The following is an 18,065-nucleotide window of genomic DNA, read 5'->3' as shown; positions in this document are numbered from 1 at the left end:
GTGTGTCCAGGTACTGGATAGTGACGTTTCCTGCAGAGTTCAACTTAGACCTGGGTCTGATCCGTATGACGGAGGAGTTCCGAGAAATAGCAGCAGACCTGGGCTGTGAGCAGCACTTCAAACTCATCGACATCTCCACTATGTAAGGAACTCACACACACACACACACACACACACACACATCACACATCACACACACACACACACACACACACACACACACACACACACACACACACACAGTCACACACACATGCTTGCTTATTGCTGCCAATTGATTGCGATGACGATGTTACTCCATTTGAAATGGGATATTGTCGGCCGCTGTGGTGCATGTGACTCAGTGATGGAAAAAGTACTCACATGTTTTACTTATGTAAAAGTATCAATACTACTCTAAAAGTCCGGAATTCAAAATGTACTTGAGTAAAAGTACAAATGTATTGGTATCAAACTGTACTAATTTAGCAGAATGTCCTGTTTCACAAGTTTTCAAATGTATGAAATCTATCAAAATATTTTTTAAACAGCAGCTAAAAACTGCAAGCTAAAAACTGTGAGCTAAAAAATGTGAGCTTGTAGATCGGCTATTTTCAAATGGCCAAAATGTATAATGGGCTGAAGTGGTTACTGTATGAATCTACGAAGTAACTGATGTTTAGTAGTAGAAGTACAATACTTGTTTTATAGCTAGTAGTAGTAGTAGTATAGTAGAAGTACAATATTTGCCTTTGAGATGTAGTGGAGTGGAAGTAAAAGTGCTGAACATTGAAAATACTAAAAACTGTACATAATTACAGTACTTGAGTAAAAGTAGTTAGTTACTTTAGTTTGCACCACTGATGTGACTGTGCAGCTTGCCACATGGGGGGCCGACGCACTGTGCACACGAGAGGTAGCTGACACTATGCTCTGTGCACTGTGCACACGAGAGGTAGCTAACACTATGCTCTGTGCACTGTGCACACGAGAGGTAGCTGACACTACACTATGCTCTGTGCACTGTGCACACGAGAGGTAGCTGACACTATGCTCTGTGCACTGTGCACACGAGAGGTAGCTGACACTATGCTCTGTGCACTGTGCACACGAGAGGTAGCTGACACTACACTATGCTCTGTGCACTGTGCACACGAGAGGTAGCTGACACTATGCTCTGTGCACTGTGCACACGAGAGGTAGCTGACACTATGCACTGTGCACACAAGAGGTAGCTGACACTATGCTCTGTGCACTGTGCACACGAGAGGTAGCTGACACTATGCTCTGTGCACTGTGCACACGAGAGGTAGCTGACACTATGCTCTGTGCACTGTGCACACGAGAGGTAGCTGACACTATGCTCTGTGCACTGTGCACACGAGAGGTAGCTGACACTACAGTATGCTCTGTGCACTGTGCACACGAGAGGTAGCTGACACTATGCTCTGTGCACTGTGCACACGAGAGGTAGCTGACACTATGCTCTGTGCACTGTGCACACGAGAGGTAGCTGACACTACACTATGCTCTGTGCACTGTGCACACGAGAGGTAGCTGACACTATGCTCTGTGCACTGTGCACACGAGAGGTAGCTGACACTATGCTCTGTGCACTGTGCACACGAGAGGTAGCTGACACTACACTATGCTCTGTGCACTGTGCACACGAGAGGTAGCTGACACTATGCTCTGTGCACTGTGCACACGAGAGGTAGCTGACACTATGCTCTGTGCACTGTGCACACGAGAGGTAGCTGACACTACACTATGCTCTGTGCACTGTGCACACGAGAGGTAGCTGACACTATGCTCTGTGCACTGTGCACACGAGAGGTAGCTGACACTATGCTCTGTGCACTGTGCACACGAGAGGTGGCTGACACTATGCGTTCCGTTGTTTCCCCCTGCCCTGCGTGTCCTTGCAGTCCGTCGTATGACTGGATGCGTAAAGTCACACAGAGGAAGAAACACGCCAAGAAGGGCAAGGCGTCTCTGCTCTTCGACCATCTGGAGCCCATGGAGCTGGCGGAGCACCTCACCTTCCTGGAGTTCAAGTCCATCAGAAGGATATCCGTGAGTGCATATAAAAACTCCATTCAGTATAATAATACTAGTGTTTGTCTGCCCACGAGTTTGTCTTTTAGTTTTAGTTTTTTTGTTTGGCATCACTGAGCCCCTTTCTGTCTTTTATACGTTCTTATCATCGTACATCATACATCATCTCATTCCGGCCAATCAGAATTTGCGTCCTCACCTTCGTTTTCAATGTTTGTGTTTATACAAACAATCAAAATTGTCCATTCGTTATCAATGGCATTTAATGTTTGTGTTTAGATGCACCCTTGTAGGTTGACCACACGTTTTGAGTTGATTAATACTGGTGTCTGTGGTTTACTACATTAAGCCAAACCTACAAGCTCACAAAGAAAAAACACCCCCAAAAACACACTGAATACCCTGCTATGTACGCCTGTTTGTTTCCAATTTCCTTCTTTTGGTCACAACTAGTGTAGAAGGGCCCAGAACGAGCGAGCACTCGCTGTCCCTCAAGGGGCCAATGGTTGAGTATAGTAACGAGCAGCTGGGGCCTGTTGTTCAGTACATTTTCAATACATCAGAAATATCGCTTATGAGAGAGCATTCATCCTCCTTTATTTCTAATAGCTTAGATATGATATGTCTGGCATTTCATAATTGAATGTTGTATAAAATCCACCACATAGATTGAATTGAACACAGAGACATACAGTACATACTCTAATGTCCTGAGAGAAGACGCACATGTGCTAGAGCTTTGATCTGCATGGGGCTGGCTGGCCCCTGTGTGAACTGCATGCCTTGTTTCCACTGACCAGACAGCCAGGAGATAAAGAATGTTTTCAGGTTTGCTACTATGATAAGAATAGTAAAGGATTCAGGATTGGTGCCCAATGCACCATGTGTGCTTTCTATTTTTGCATGGGAGGCTTGAGTAACGTACTAACGTAGTGGTCGCTTTGTTTCACTTCCAGCAATTTATAACAAATGTTTGCACACATTAGCAAGACTAGTCATTGGGGATATATTATTTTTTCTTTCTTTTGCTGGGTCAGCATCATTAATAGTTACCAACCCTGTCCCTAACCCTAACCTCACGCCTAGCCACGTTGTTGGATGAATGCGCCGTCGGAATTACGAGCCGATCCCAATAACACTACCCAAAAATAATAAAGTTTATATGTATCATTGATTTCCTTTTTCAGTTTTTGATGTTCAGACTTAAAAACATCACACCCGTGTGAAGTGAGGGGCGCTCTTATCATTGTACATTATCCTACAGAACAACACCATCTCATTCCGGCCAATCACAATTTGCGTCCTCACCTTCGTCACCAATCCGACAATTCAACCTATGAGTATTATTTGTGCATATTGTTCTTCTTTCTTGGTCCTGCAGCTATATTTATTATTATTATTATTACCCGTTGGGCACTGGCCTACTTGGAACGATGCAAGTTGGAAATGCATGCCACACCCAATTATTATGCCAGTATATTACAGTGCGTTTTAACAGTGGGAGAAGAACAGCGAGCAACACATGAATTTCATTGGCTATCGCCTAATCGCCTGCTATCGCTGGACGATGTCGCCCAAAAGATAAAATATTTTCATATTTTCGGGCGACGTTCCTCCGCCCACTTTCCGCCTGTTCCGCTTGCTATCTCCGGTAGTTTCCGGATCCCATAGACAAATAGCGCACTTCCGGAAAATACACCAGGCTGTCGCCCGCTGTTAAAACGTTATTGTCCCTTTTATGCCGATATAGAGTTATTTTTCAAGCATGTCCAAATATGGAGTCTATGCAGATGTCAGAACATCATGTCAGAACAGGCCAGCTCCGGGTGACAGGTGGCTAATGTAGGCCCTGTCCAGAGCCTGGTGCGAGGCTTTGTGCCGGTTCTGGACAACCGGCTATCCGACAGACTCGACACCGGGCACTGCACTCTCTGTGGGGGTGTGGAACGTGTGTCAAATTTGAAGTCGGTGGGGTGAAGGGTTTGAAGTTATGTGGATATGTACATACACACACGTACAGAGACGTGGTGCATTTATAGATTATTATTATTTACACATTTCCAAATCACTCATCTCGTCTCTTGTGACCGTGGTAGAATCCAGAGAGACATTTGACCTTTCCTATACTGTTGCTTGCTGTATACACATTTTAAGTCACTCTGAATGAGAGAAGGTCAGCTGAAAGTGCCTAAACCGGTTCTCGGAACAACGTGTTCTCCTCTGCAGTTCACGGACTACCGCAGCTATGTGATCCACGGCTGCCTGGTGGACAACCCCACGTTGGAGCGCTCCATCGCCCTCTTCAACGGCGTGTCCCAGTGGGTCCAGCTCATGGTGCTCAGCAAGCTGACGCCACAGCACCGCGCCGACGTCATCACCAAATACATCCACGTGGCCCAGGTGAGAATTATTCACCAGTGGTGGAAACAAGTACTCACTATTTAAAGGTCTGAATGACAAAAGAAAGTTTTTGTAATTTATTTTTTTGTTTTCTGTACCAGAAACAAACTGAACATTCAGTAGATCTTCTGTGGTTTGGTGGGGCTTTCTGAATAATTAGGCTCAAACAAATGCTCTGATGTAACAAATCCCATATATGACATGACAATTTGCCAGCAGATGTCACTGTTGAGGGATTTTGCTTGTTTTCATTGCAGCTCAAAAGGCTGAACATTCACTATCAAGCATGAATAGAAATGCTTGTTGGAACTGTATCCTTCAAGCAATAATGTTGTTTCATCACTATTGAGGTTTTGTTGTGTTGTACTAGGCTTGTAATTGTTCTGTGTGTAGGTGGTTGTTTGTGTACAGACGGATGTGTACTTCGGTGGGGGGAGGGCCAACACCCATTCATGACAATGGATCCTTTTGATGAGTAAACACAGCTGACATTAATAACATAATAACTCCTGTTATAACTGTTAATTGGTCACACTCCTCAGGCAATAATTCGATGACCTGGTCAGTAGGAGACTCCATTTCTGGGTGTGTAATTGACAGAAAATAAGTCACTAGTATTTAACTTCATGCTGGCACATAAGGGACACCGAAATTAAACAAATAATGTTATTATTTTCAGCTGCACTTACCTGTCAAATCGTGTGCTTGTGCAAACAGTGCAAGGCACTTCTTTTCCATGAGAAGTGCCTTGCTTTCTCATTACTCTATCAGTGTTGTTGTTGTGAAAGGGATGATTCAGGTACCTAACAGTAATAACATCTCATGGCTGGTCTGTCTCCTTCATTAGTGCAGTCGGTCTCCTATACTAATGCATAACAGTCTGCCTTCGCACACGATGGCTATTCCATTCCTTTTAGTGAGGTTGGAAGGTTGGAGGAGAGCGGTGATAAGAATGCAAGCATTTAAACCATGGTACTATTGATTGGAGGCGCATGTTGCAACACTGAATTTTGTAAAATGTTCTTGGTACTGTTTTAATGACATAAACTCCATTATGTTCTTCTGTCTTCACTGACATCTTCTCCTATACACAGACCTACTGTATATCCAAACACTATTAATATTATTAGAGCACTTTATACATCCTTGGTGTCATCCTCTATCTATCTTGTCCACCCTCTGTTGTTGTTTGTCTCACACACACATCTCTCCCTCATTATAGAAACTGCTCCAGTTACAGAACTTCAACACTCTGATGGCGGTGGTCGGTGGTTTGAGTCACAGCTCCATCTCTCGACTGAAAGAGACTCACTACCACCTGACCCCAGAGGTCACAAAGGTCAGTACATGTCAAGATTGAGACTGAGGTTTATTTACTTTTCATGCATTTGTGGATAAATAGTATATAGAAGTTCACTACATTTTAACTATCTAGTCATTGATTAGAGTCGATAATTGTAATATTGACAAAACCATTTAAATCAGTGGTATTATTAATATGTTCTACAACATTATTATTAAGTCACATATTTTCTATGACCCGAAAATCAGCACAACTGTTAACTGTATGAGCGAGCAAAACAGAAAAGGAGCCCTTTTTGTCATACAATTTGGAGAGGGAATATCATGTTGCTATTTGGAGATCTGTTTGTATTTCTGCAAAACGATGCACGAGTAACAATAGAGTGGTTATAGCTAGTTTAAATGACGAGTGATGGGGAACAGGCACGGCGTGAAGTTAAAACCAGTGACTGTGTTAAATAATATTGATTCTGACCTAATCCTCTATTGATCCTCTACATATCGCCTTATGCCCCCCTCCCCCCAACTTCACTCCTTTCTCCTTCTCTTTCTCATTCACACGCATGCACACACACACACACACACACACACACACACACAAACAAACACCCCCTCTACCAGATCTGGAGCGAGATGACAGAGTTGGTCTCCTCCAATGGCAACTACTCCGGCTACCGCAAGTCCTTCAACGAGTGCCAGGGCTTCAAGATCCCCATCCTGGGCGTGCACCTCAAGGACCTCATCGCGCTGCACGTGGTCTTCCCCGACTGGGTGGACGGCAAGGTGAACCTGGTGAAGATGCAGCAGCTGTACGTAACCTTCAACGAGCTGGTGTCGCTGCAGAGCGCCGCGGCCCACGTGGAACCCAACATGGACCTCATCTATCTGCTGACGGTGAGCGGGGCTGTCACCGACCACCATGACGTTTCACTTGAGCATTGTCACTCAGATCATTGCACGATTGACAATTTAATTGCGTTTCACTAGTCAGAATGAACACACCATGAGAAAGTTTAAAGGATTTGTTGAACAATAAATTAATGAATGGAATGGGGCGTAGGTTCCGGGGGGGGGGGGGGGGGTGGGGGGGGGGTCACCGACCCTGGAGTCTTTGGGGAGGAGGTCATGTGGCGAAAGTCATCCCCCTGCGGGAACCTATCGGAGGAGAAAGAGAGAGGGAGAGAGATGAGGAGAGAGCAAGAGGGAAAAGGATGGAGTGGTTGGGAATGCGGACTGGTGGCGACATGGGCGGGAGGGATACGAAAAGCATAGAGGATTCTGGGTGGTTTTGGGCAGGTATAAATAGGCTCAGGTAGATTGGCTTGGAGGGCGAGAGTGGCATGATGGGCAGGGCATCTGTTCCAACTCCATTTCTGCCGTTGAACATTGGAGTGCTATGAGTAAACAAATTATTTCTGTTTGGCTTTTAGGCTTTGTAAACAAAAGGTGCACAGGGCATATTTATGACAAATAACGTGCATCATTTAATACCCTTATACTCAAAATAAATAAACAAAAAACATGATTATGAAACATGAAATAGCCGATAGATCGGCTATTTCCAGTTTGAAAATATATGAAATGGAAATGGAAATGATTATGACGATTATGCACGATTATGTACTGTGATTATTATTATCTCAAATAATTGCGATTAGATGATTAATAATTGTCACAGGCGAGTGAGGGGTGAATAAGGCATTATCTTGTAAGGGGCAGAAAGGGTTCTCAGAGGGTCATCAAGTGATTGATGTGTGATTCATTTGAATGGACATTTTGATGGAGATCACTGCCTACTCTCATACAGTAAATGCACGCTTTTACAATTCCACACCATTCTGTCCAAAAATGTATTTTTGAGCAGTGTTAACGTGTGGCTTTGTGTGTATGTCTGTCTATCCCCCCATGATGTCACAGGTGCAGCAGATCATCAAAGGCACCGCTCACTTCACACAAGTATAACTTGCAAATCTGTCCCCTTTGCAGCTTTCTTTAGACCTCTACTACACAGAAGATGAGATTTACGAGCTATCACTGCTAAGGGAACCACGAAACCCCAAATCATTGGTAAGTTGTTGCTAAGCATAGTGCTATCTGTATACTGGCATGCCTAAAGGCTCCGACACACAGTGGGGGCATTTATTTTTGTTCAATTGATTCACCCGTTGTAAATGGACCATGGGTGTAAATGGTCCACATCAGGGAAGCACTCTGGGGCCGTTGCTGTTATTAACCCATTAAAACGAGAAATTGCTTGTACCTAGATCTGCTATTTTCTTTTTTTTTTAATCAAAAAGCAAACATTTTTAACTCAAGTCTTTGCTTCAGTGGCCTAATATACCTAAGGTTGCTGGGTTATGTAAACCAGATTTAGGCTATTTATTTTTAGACGGGAGGCTATTCTCATTATAATCACTGTTTGATTGATTGATTGAAATATTTATTAACAGTTTGCAGAATTACAGTACATTTCAAGCACAAACTCAATACAAAGACTGTTAACTGTGAGTGGACGACCCAATTACACTTGTTTACAAGAGGGTGTTCAATTCATCAAAACATTTAGAGACGTACAAATAGACACTTCTATATAGTCAAAGAACAGAACACGATTTCATCATAAAGGAGGTAAAAAGGGAAAATAAACGTATACAGTGAGAGGGAAAAGGGTGGGGGGGATTCAGATTTTACGGGGGCCAGTTTCGAATTGCAGCCGTCCTATAGGTGCCCTTTGAGAGCGGGTTTGAAGGAGTCAAGGGATTCGCATGTCATGGTTGATTCTTCCTACAGTGTATGCGCTTTATTGGCTTGTTTTCTCCCTCAGTGTTTCTTCCTTACTGGTGTATATATATATATTTTTTTTTAAAAGGTGTGTACACATTACTGGGTTAATATACGTTAACGACCTGAAACCACTTTGGTCCGGTTGGGGTTTGGGGTGTTGGCTACGGTGGTTTTAGACTCTTTCTTTTTTCCACCCTTTCTTTGCTTTGTTTGAGACATTGACACTGAATGGAAAAGATATACTGCAGCCTGGTCACAATTTCACTTGAAACTAAACAGTACAGTTGTGCTTTTTGCATGTAGAATAGCCATGTACTGTATGTGTTCCATCTCCACAGCCTACCTCTCCAACAACTCCCAACAAGGCCCTTGTTCCATTGGACTGGGCCTCAGGTGTGACCACCAAGCCAGACCCCTCTGTGGTCAACAAGCACATCAGGAAGGTGGTCGATGTGAGTGGGCATCCTTTTTGCGGTCAATTCACACCAGCCCTTTTGAAATGAATGCTCACATAACAGAGAGTGTTTATATGAGCATGGCATTATAAATAGACTGTGAGTACACATTGATTAAAACATTGGACATTTTGTAATAGGATAGGGCATCGGAAAAAACAGCCATTTTCTACGCTTTACTTTCAATATCATAATTCGTCATTTCCAAGCCATTGTTCCCCCTAACCAAATAGGCCCCGAAGCAAGTACTGATAGTCTACCGTACTGTTATGTGCACTATTATTAAAGTTATGTACTTTATTTTTATTTATTCTTTCTGATTCTGGGAAGTCTGTATTCAGGAATTATGACCATGACCACGATGGCTACATCTCTCAAGAGGATTTTGAGAGCATTGCTGCCAACTTTCCCTTCCTGGACTCCTTCTGTGTTCTGGACAAAGACCAGTAAGTGTGGAAAACGTACTCACCTGTTTTACTTAAGTAAAAGTATCAATACTGCCAATCTGCCATGCAGAAACACTCTGTTACGTAAACGTACGGTAATCCAAATTTACTTGAAGTACAAAAGGCTGTTTGTTTGTTTACAAACATAAAAATATGTTAAATAAGGAGTTATTTGTGTTTTGTTCACAGCACACCTGACATTTTTATACATTTTTATGTGACTTTAATATAGTCCGGAACTTAAATACATTATGATAGGTAGGAGATGTAGTTATATATATAGCCCAAATCTAAAACGACACAGATATGTCGCGTGCATGGGGTATAAACTATGCATAACATTCAAGTTTCAATGGTGCTCAGTACAAAGATCCACAAAGAGACAGCAAGAGAAGGGTTTCTTGCTCTCACTTGCTCTCTTATTCCTGTATCTAGTCTTTCTTTTGTGTTTCTCTCCTTCTCTCCAGATAGTCTTTTCTGGCCAAGGAATATCATAGAGGGAGTGGTCTTTCATGACTCCATCAAATATCACATAAGCCCTCATGCAAACACATCTTCTAACTGCACTATAACACATTTCTTCACAGACCTTCACACATTTAGCTTGCTTTTCACACATTTAAGTTACCTAGATGGTTCTGTTCTCCTTCCTTCCTTTCACACACGCACGCACGCAAGCACCACTCCATCCTCTCTCTCTGTCTGATTTGGTTCAGCTACGGAAAATATTCCAATCCCACCTTGAGCCTATGTGCAAAATATGGTTGTAAGCGGGGGAAAAAGGCCTGTGGCCAGTCTAGGGAAGCCTCACTGATCACTCAGGAGTACAAGGAGACCCAGACCTGGAGGACAGTAAAGCCTGTGTGTCAGGGGTAGGCAACAGGTGGCCCGTGGGCCAAGACTAGCCCCCAGGAATAATATCCGTGAATAGCCTGTGAAATAATTTGGAGAACATGATTATGATGATATATGATTATTATAATTTTTGTTTTTGTTTTTAGACAATATCAGACCAACATTCTCACATTATGCCCAAATAGTTAAACTAACTATCCCCACCTAAAGGTTTATTATACTTATTATAATATACTCATTCTCCATGTTGAGAGTGACAGTGCAAATCTATCTTCCATACAGTAAATACAAATCCCCATTATGATGAAATGCGTTCATAAATAGTCCCGTCGGTGCCATGGTTCTGAGATGATGGAACCACCACAGTTTCCTGTTTGATAAAAGGTTCAACATTACTATCATCTTGGAGTGAAGACCAAATCACCAGTGTCTCACTCTGAAGGGGGGATGGAGGGAGAGGCCTCTGGTTGGTTCCTCCTCCCTCTTCTCATCAGCTGTGCTGACACTGATGAGACTTCTAGCCCTGGCTTGCCTCCCAGCACATGGCTTTTGTTTGGGGAGCAGCCAGGGCGGTGAGCTGGCGACTCCATATAAATAAGTAACCATCTGTCCCATGACAATATAATCAGAGCCCAAGATCCATTTAAGCATCAATTTAATTTAGAAGAATGCTACGATCATGTCTGTATGAGTGGCCAAATACCGTAAATACTAATACTAGTTCTGGGAGAATTTGGATTTGGCATTCTGTGGCTTTGACATGAAGATGGTGGAAATGTGCATACAATTTTACTTCAAGTTGAAGGCAGATATGTCTTCTGCTTTAAAACACTGCACCCTAGTGGTTTAATGAAGCATTGGAAAGCACCTGTTGCTGTTACTCTTATTTCTTCATTGACTAGTAGAGTGTAGAAAGACAAGGTCAGACAGAAGGGACATGCCAGGAGACAGGAGTCAGACTTGGACTTGTGTATATTTCTCTCTCTCTCTCTCTCTCTCTCTCTCTCTCTCTCTCTCTCTCTCTCAGAGATGGATTGATCAGTAAGGATGAGATGATGGCATATTTTCTGCGTGCCAACCCGTTGCTCCAGTGTAAGATGGGCCCTGGCTTCATCCACAGTTTCCAGGAGATGACATACCTGAAGCCTACCTTCTGTGAACACTGTGCTGGATTTGTAAGTTTCTGAAGAAGTGTCCATGTGTTGATCTACTACTCCAATTGAAAGTGACTCAACCATGGTGTGCGTGCTGAATAGAAGACAAACTCCAAATTCCAGTGAAATATCAATCAATATCAATATTATGTTGTCAACATGCATGATCTATTCAATGTGTACAACAGCCCTCTCCAAATCTCTGTCTCTAGCATTGCCATTAACATATTCATCCCGGAAAAGCATCTGTGTTATTTTGGATTTTAGCATCTCTTGTCGGGTGGAAACCTCATATGTTCAAAACTGTTACTTTCTGGATTCAAATTCAAAGTAGCAAAAGTATCAGATCTACAAGCTCAACATGCGTTGCGTAGATCTGCCACTTAGATATTTTTGGGGGGCTTTTTGCCTTTGTTGATAGATGTATAGTAAGTTGTCAGGAAACGGGGAGAGAGATGGAGGGGAAGACATGCAGCAAACGTCGTCGGGATCGGGACTCGAACCCGCAACACACTGTCAGGCTGGATTACCAGTTTAGGTGTCCGGACCGCTAGGCCAGCCCGGGCCAGACCTACCACTTGTGATGTGTTGGTGTGTCGCTGTAGTATGCTCAAGTAGGGCATTCATTCACGCGAAAACACAGAAAGTTAAAATATGGAGGAGATGAGAGGTTTCTGCCCAGCAACGATATAGAGCAGAGGTGCCCACACTTTTTTGACTTGAGATCTACTTTCAAAATGACAAGCTCAACAAGATCTACCCACCAAGCAAATATCGTTTGAAATCACGGCAATGGCATTACATATAAGACTAACGCATAGAGCAACCAGGGTTTTTCAGAAAACAAAGACTTTTGTGGAATCCACCTCAGGTCTTAATGGGTTGTTGCTTTAATAGTCAGTTGTTTTAGTAATATAAGAAATAGAAGTCTGCAGTGCACACTGTAACTTTGTAAAGCTCCCAGTTAAGGCTTCATTAAGTTGTCTTAGGCAAGTGGGCTACTTGTTTGTCTAGGAATCAGTGTCCTCCACTTGCCACCAGGAACACCTGTCCATAGTTATTGTCCTGTAGGTCTAGGTCACTCAAACTGGGATCCAGGTACCCCTGGGATCCTTGAGGGGTTCAAGGGGGTCCCCACTAAAATTATGAACAGTTTAAACCCTTACGCCCTATTTTATTTATGCCGACACATTTTGACAAATCTTCTCTTATGACTCCCTGGCTGAGAATGCATATCTATTTGAGGGTCCTTGACATTAAAAAGTGGAGGACCACTGGTCAGATTACACTGTATGTTGATAAATAAGTCAGATAGATCTGAGTTAGTCCAACTTTGTTCACTGCTTCCCTGACACATTATTCATACAGGCTATTTTCAGATAAAGCTGATTCAATCTACCCGACACATCTAGCTGGTAGATTGCTCAGATGGCTGTATCATTATGGAATAGTGATTATTTGGGCTGCATCAGCAATGGAAATGACTTGTTCTTGTTCTCACAAACGCATACAACCCCATACGACACACACACACACACACACACACACACACACACACACACACACACACACACACACACACACACACACACACACCACACACTGTTGCACGTTATCATAAGGTTACAGGAAGGGTGTTGTGAGGGAGTGTATCCTGTTTATGGCCCAGTGGCCTGCCCACAAATTTGTAGTGTGAACATACTTCCTCCATTTCATATTGTAACATTCTTTTGTTTTACCAACCGTTCCCACCCCACCCCTCACCCCTCCCCCCACCACACATTGGACCTGCTCCTGCAGCTCTGGGGAATCATCAAACAGGGCTACAAGTGCAAAGGTATGCTTTTGATGGACTGCTTTTGCTGAAACGGACCAAATGTCCAAGACAAAACGTATATAGAAGCAATTGATTGTTAATGGCCGGTTCATACAACAACTACCAGTATACACTGAACTATAGTTGCTAAAGCCTGATTTATACTACAGTAAGTCATGTGACAAGTCTGCCGGAAAATAATTATCCGCAAGCTCACAACGCATCGCACTGAGCTTGTAGATCTTCTACCAAAATCAGGTCATTGTTAATTGGTCTTCATGCTAATCTACTGTACAGCAATGACATTATTGGAAAATGTGCTAGTTGGCTTATCTTTAACTTGCATTGCAGACTGTGGAGTGAACTGCCATAAACAGTGCCGGGAGCTGTTGGTGCTGGCCTGTCGGAAGCTGCTCCACTCCACCTCGTTAGGAAGTGTCTCCCAAGGAGTTCTCACCCACTGCTCGTTGCCCAGTAGTCCTGCATTGCCCAGCTGTAAAGGTGTGTATATACATGTTTATATACATTATAAATCATAATATAAATCTGGTGGTTCTCAACCTGTGGGTCGTGACCCCCAGTGGGGTCCCCACATTATTAATTGTCTGTCGTCCCCAGACGACAGTGAAGGGATTTTTTTTTAACTTTCAAGACCTTTCTAATCCCTACAAAAATAGATACTATAAAACCCCTTTCCCAACTTTTTCAAATAAAAAGAAATGTGTGAAGAATGCCATGCTATTTTCACAATATGTATCTGTGGAACCGAGTCAAACAAAATGTAATGCCTCAACTCCTACAATTCCATGTACTTGTCAGGGTGGGGGCGTGGGTCCCCAGTTTAAACATGATTATTCTGGGGGGTCACGGCCTGAAAAGATTGAGAACCACTGACTGATATGTATACCGTAAATCACTTATGTTGCTTTCCCTTCGCATAGTATCAGTTCGTCTCGCCACAGCTCTACCCTCCTTCTTTGCTCTTCCATTAGGCCAAAGTACCTGGTCCCTGGTACTGTTTCGGTGGCTCCGGCCCCGTCGGGGTTCCAAGTAGGCTGAGGTGATACCTTAATGGTGACGTGTAAACACTGCTTAGCACAGTTTACGCTCGCAATGGTAGAACATAACCAAAGTTGCAAAAATGTGTAACTCGTAAGATAACCAAATTAATTAAGTTGTGCACATTAAGTTAAATAACAAAGTATAATAATACTAATTGGGTTACATTTTGAGAGAATGTAAAAGGTAACATAATATGTACATTTCATGATGGAAAATTGTATAAAAATGGCATGCCTAAAACGACTAGAATGTAAGTATACAGCCTGTAGGAATAGAATAAACTAAATAAGATGGATTGTCAGCCAGGGTGCATGTGAACGATTTGTGTGAGCTTTTGAATTAAACAGACACACACAGTGATGTAATGGATTTTGGTTCCTTAATCTATACATTTGTAAACGGCACAATAAGGCACATCACTTGCACTCTTATGAGTATGACAGTGTGACATAATTTCATGCATTGCCATCCCTTCTTTTTATCATCGCCCACTAATGGCAACCAAATAAAAACTGAAATCCCCCCCCCCCCAAAAAAAAAAACCCCACGTTGTTAATCCACAAATTATATTTCCGTTTTCCTTTCTCCTGCCAGATGAGGACGACGTATTTGAGTTCCCGCCGGTGGCACCCGTGGGTATACCCACGCGGGACGGCCAGTCCATCACCCTGATGACGGGCTCGGCCCAGCGGATATCTGTGCGCCTGCAACGGGCCACCACGAGCCAGGCCACGCAGACCGAGTCTCCCCTGTGGTCCGAGCAGCAGCACAGCTGGGGGTCTACGGACAGCGGCTCCCATACCTTTCCCAAGATGCGGTATCGACCCCACCGGAAGGCCTCCAAGAACAAAGGCTTTGCCCGCTGGGAGAACCACGAGACCGGGAAGCAGCAGGGTGTGCCGGTCCGCGGCAGGAGGGACTCCCAGGAACAGACGGAGGGACCGGTAGGCATCGTACAGAATGGGAATACAACACACCGAGGGAAGGTTGGTAGCCTTTTCTCTTTTTCTCCATCAGAAACTGTTCAGAAGTTATTAATACTTTTATTACATAGACAGCTTTCATATTATGTGCTATACATTAAGATGTTAGTGATTTTGTTAGCTATAAATTCAAATGATGCACAATCTTGAAATTTAGGCAGATGTCGATATCCGATAATATGCAAATTGTTCGATACCGATATATTACATTATTTTGTAATATTATATTATGTTATTATATTTATATAATATATAGTATGTTGAGCTTATTGCTCTTTTTTTCTTATTTTTTTAAGCCATTATTATCACACATTATTATAGAGCATTATTATAATTACAAAGAAGAAAAACAACAAAAAAAAGTGTTGTAACCTGCCGTTTTTTTCTACTTTCTAATTCTTTGTTTGGCCCGAATTTTTTTATTTGTTGTCATGATTTGTCACGACAAGAGTTGGCTTCGTACGACGCTTAAAAGGTCTTTAAATAAAAAAAATAAGAAACGCCTATGGGAAAAATGCATTGGGATTAATTTCCTGGGCCACTCATTGTTCTGAAAGGGGGAGGGACTGCGACGCTCTATTGCGCAATCAATAGTGGTGAAATATTATCTGTGAAACTTTCAAATTACAATAACTAGAATTTCGCCCCCCTTCGGGGGGCTCATCCCAGTGTCGTTGCAGCGCAATATGGGAAGAAGAAAATTGCGGGAGTTGACAGACTCCACTTCATGTTTCAGCTGTGTTTTTAAACTCAGTAGTGTGCCCTGCACACAGCGCACACTCGCAATTGCAGCTGGAGGGCGACGCGACACACACACACGCCCACACACACACACACACACACACACACACACACACACACACACACACACACAGAGCGATGTGTGGATAAATCACTGAGATTTGGGAAATGTGTTCTGAATGGGCCTGAATATATGTGTGTAGGCTGCAACAATGATTTCATAAAGTGTAGTTTAGTTTTGAACAGGCAACTAATGTAGTGATAGATTAATTGAATGGGCCTGAATAGATAGATAGATAGATTTCTTTATTTTTGTGTCATGCACCAAAGGCGCCCAGCCCACATGGGCTTACAGGACACACCATATCATTGCATTCAATATTGCATTGTGTACAATAAACAGATATGTTTTGTTGATATTCCCTTTTTTTTTTTTTACACAAACAAAACATTCTGCCTTATTTCCCACGCCCTGCATAAAAAGTCTGCCAAAGCAAAAGTACCTTTCCTAAAACATAATTCCAGTTTTTCATAGTCCTCCAACCAGAAAAAGTCTGCACAGATGGTTGTCATTTTACAAAATGTGTTAATGCTTCATATAATGGGCAGTAAAACAAAAGATGATAGATTGAACAGTCAACTAATGTAGTGATTGATTAATTGAATGGGCCTGAATAGATCTGTGTAGGCTGCAACAATTGGCGTGCTTTGTGTAAATGGCCGTCGTGAGGTTCACTGTTCCTTTTTAGATGGACATTCCACAGCGCCAGCGCCATGGGGGAGGGTGGAGGGGCACACACACACACACACACACACACACTGGGGCCAGCGTGTAGGCATAGTCTACTGTAGTAAATATAGGCGACTAATAATGTGCATGGAATGGATAGTGCATGAGTGTGCAGGTTCAGCGCACACGCGCAATTGCGATGTATGGATAAATGAAATGATTAAGCAGGCAACATTGAGAAGCATGCAACATGCTCGCACACGCGCAATTGCGATGTATGGATAAATGAAATGATTAAGCACGCAACATTGAGAAGCATGCAACATGCTGTGTGATTACCTGTTTCGGTTCGCGACACACACACAGGGCGATGTATGGATAAATCAAACGAAAGATTAAGCAAGCAACATTGAGAAGGATGCAACATGCTGTGTGATTTACCTGTTTGGGTTTGTTTTGCGCGACTGGCTCGCAAATGTTTGGAGGCACACGTGTATTGAGAAAGTGCGCTGCGTTTTCTTCGTGGCATATTGTGTTTTTGGGGGGGTGATGGCAGAGTATATTTTGTTGGTGGAGTGAGTAGCCTACAGTGCAGTCAGAGAGTAGTTCACAGGTCACACACAGGAGCAGTGAAAGGGGAGGGGACTTGGGATGGCAGTGTAGAGTAGGCACGACATTGAGGGGATAGAAACCATCCCGGTCGCGTGGTTCATCTAACGCGTGTGTCACTGTGAAGGACTGGCCCCATTAAGTGAACGTAGTTGGCGACACAGGAGCAGTGAAAGGGGGAGGGGCCTTCGGATGGCAGTGTAGAGTAGGCACGACATTGAGGGGTAGAAACCATCCCGGTCGCGTGGTTGATCTAACGTGTGTGTCACTGTGAAGGACTGGCCCCATGAAGTGAACGTAGTTGGCGTAGTAGACGCCAACATGACGATTTTGACGTAGGCTGTTGAGGTTGAGCAAGAATAGCGTGTTTCAGAAAAGTAATATTTAAACAGTAAATAAGACATTTTTGGCGAATGCAATGTAGTCTATATGTTTTGTGGGAGTGTGCAGGTTTTATTTTGCATAGAGAGATGTGTGGTGGAAGTGTGGTTTGGTCGGAGATAGAGCACGAATGAACGGCCATGTGCTCATGTACCCCCTGTCTATTAGGTCAGAAAAGTAATATTTAAACAGTAAATAAGACATTTTTGGCGAATGCAATGTAGTCTATATGTTTTGTGGGAGTGTGCAGGTTTTATTTTGCATAGAGAGATGTGTGGTGGAAGTGTGGTTTGGTCGGAGATAGAGCACG

The 18,065-nt window shown here is 43.2% G+C and overlaps 2 protein-coding genes across 4 annotated transcripts in view; one reads left to right on the top strand and one right to left on the bottom strand.

Moving 5' to 3' along the window:
* The window catches only part of LOC308327786 (long-chain fatty acid transport protein 2-like), a 512,892-nt gene that overhangs the window by 297,864 nt on the left and 196,963 nt on the right, over nucleotides 1-18,065 (bottom strand). The window lies entirely within an intron of this gene.
* rasgrp3 (RAS guanyl releasing protein 3 (calcium and DAG-regulated)) overlaps nucleotides 1-18,065 on the top strand; it is a 44,913-nt gene that overhangs the window by 21,747 nt on the left and 5,101 nt on the right. For 2 of the 3 annotated variants that reach the window (XM_080782390.1, XM_080782391.1), the window contains exons 5-16: nucleotides 11-142; nucleotides 1,908-2,055; nucleotides 4,264-4,437; nucleotides 5,660-5,776; nucleotides 6,361-6,633; nucleotides 7,726-7,806; nucleotides 8,862-8,975; nucleotides 9,309-9,424; nucleotides 11,307-11,454; nucleotides 13,234-13,270; nucleotides 13,601-13,750; nucleotides 14,906-15,297. In XM_080782390.1, coding sequence (XP_080638516.1) covers nucleotides 11-142; nucleotides 1,908-2,055; nucleotides 4,264-4,437; nucleotides 5,660-5,776; nucleotides 6,361-6,633; nucleotides 7,726-7,806; nucleotides 8,862-8,975; nucleotides 9,309-9,424; nucleotides 11,307-11,454; nucleotides 13,234-13,270; nucleotides 13,601-13,750; nucleotides 14,906-15,297 — 1,882 coding nt within the window. Of the gene's footprint in view, nucleotides 1-10; nucleotides 143-1,907; nucleotides 2,056-4,263; nucleotides 4,438-5,659; nucleotides 5,777-6,360; nucleotides 6,634-7,725; nucleotides 7,807-8,861; nucleotides 8,976-9,308; nucleotides 9,425-11,306; nucleotides 11,455-13,233; nucleotides 13,271-13,600; nucleotides 13,751-14,241; nucleotides 14,310-14,905; nucleotides 15,298-18,065 lie in introns of those variants that run through there. The other variant, XM_080782392.1, reaches the window with a different exon arrangement.

Source organism: Protomyctophum bolini (assembly GCF_963924005.1).
Source record: "Protomyctophum bolini genome assembly, chromosome: 14".
NCBI lineage: Eukaryota > Metazoa > Chordata > Actinopteri > Myctophiformes > Myctophidae > Protomyctophum > Protomyctophum bolini.
The sequence above is the reverse complement of the archived record's forward strand: the minus strand, read 5'-3'. Positions and strand labels throughout refer to the sequence as shown.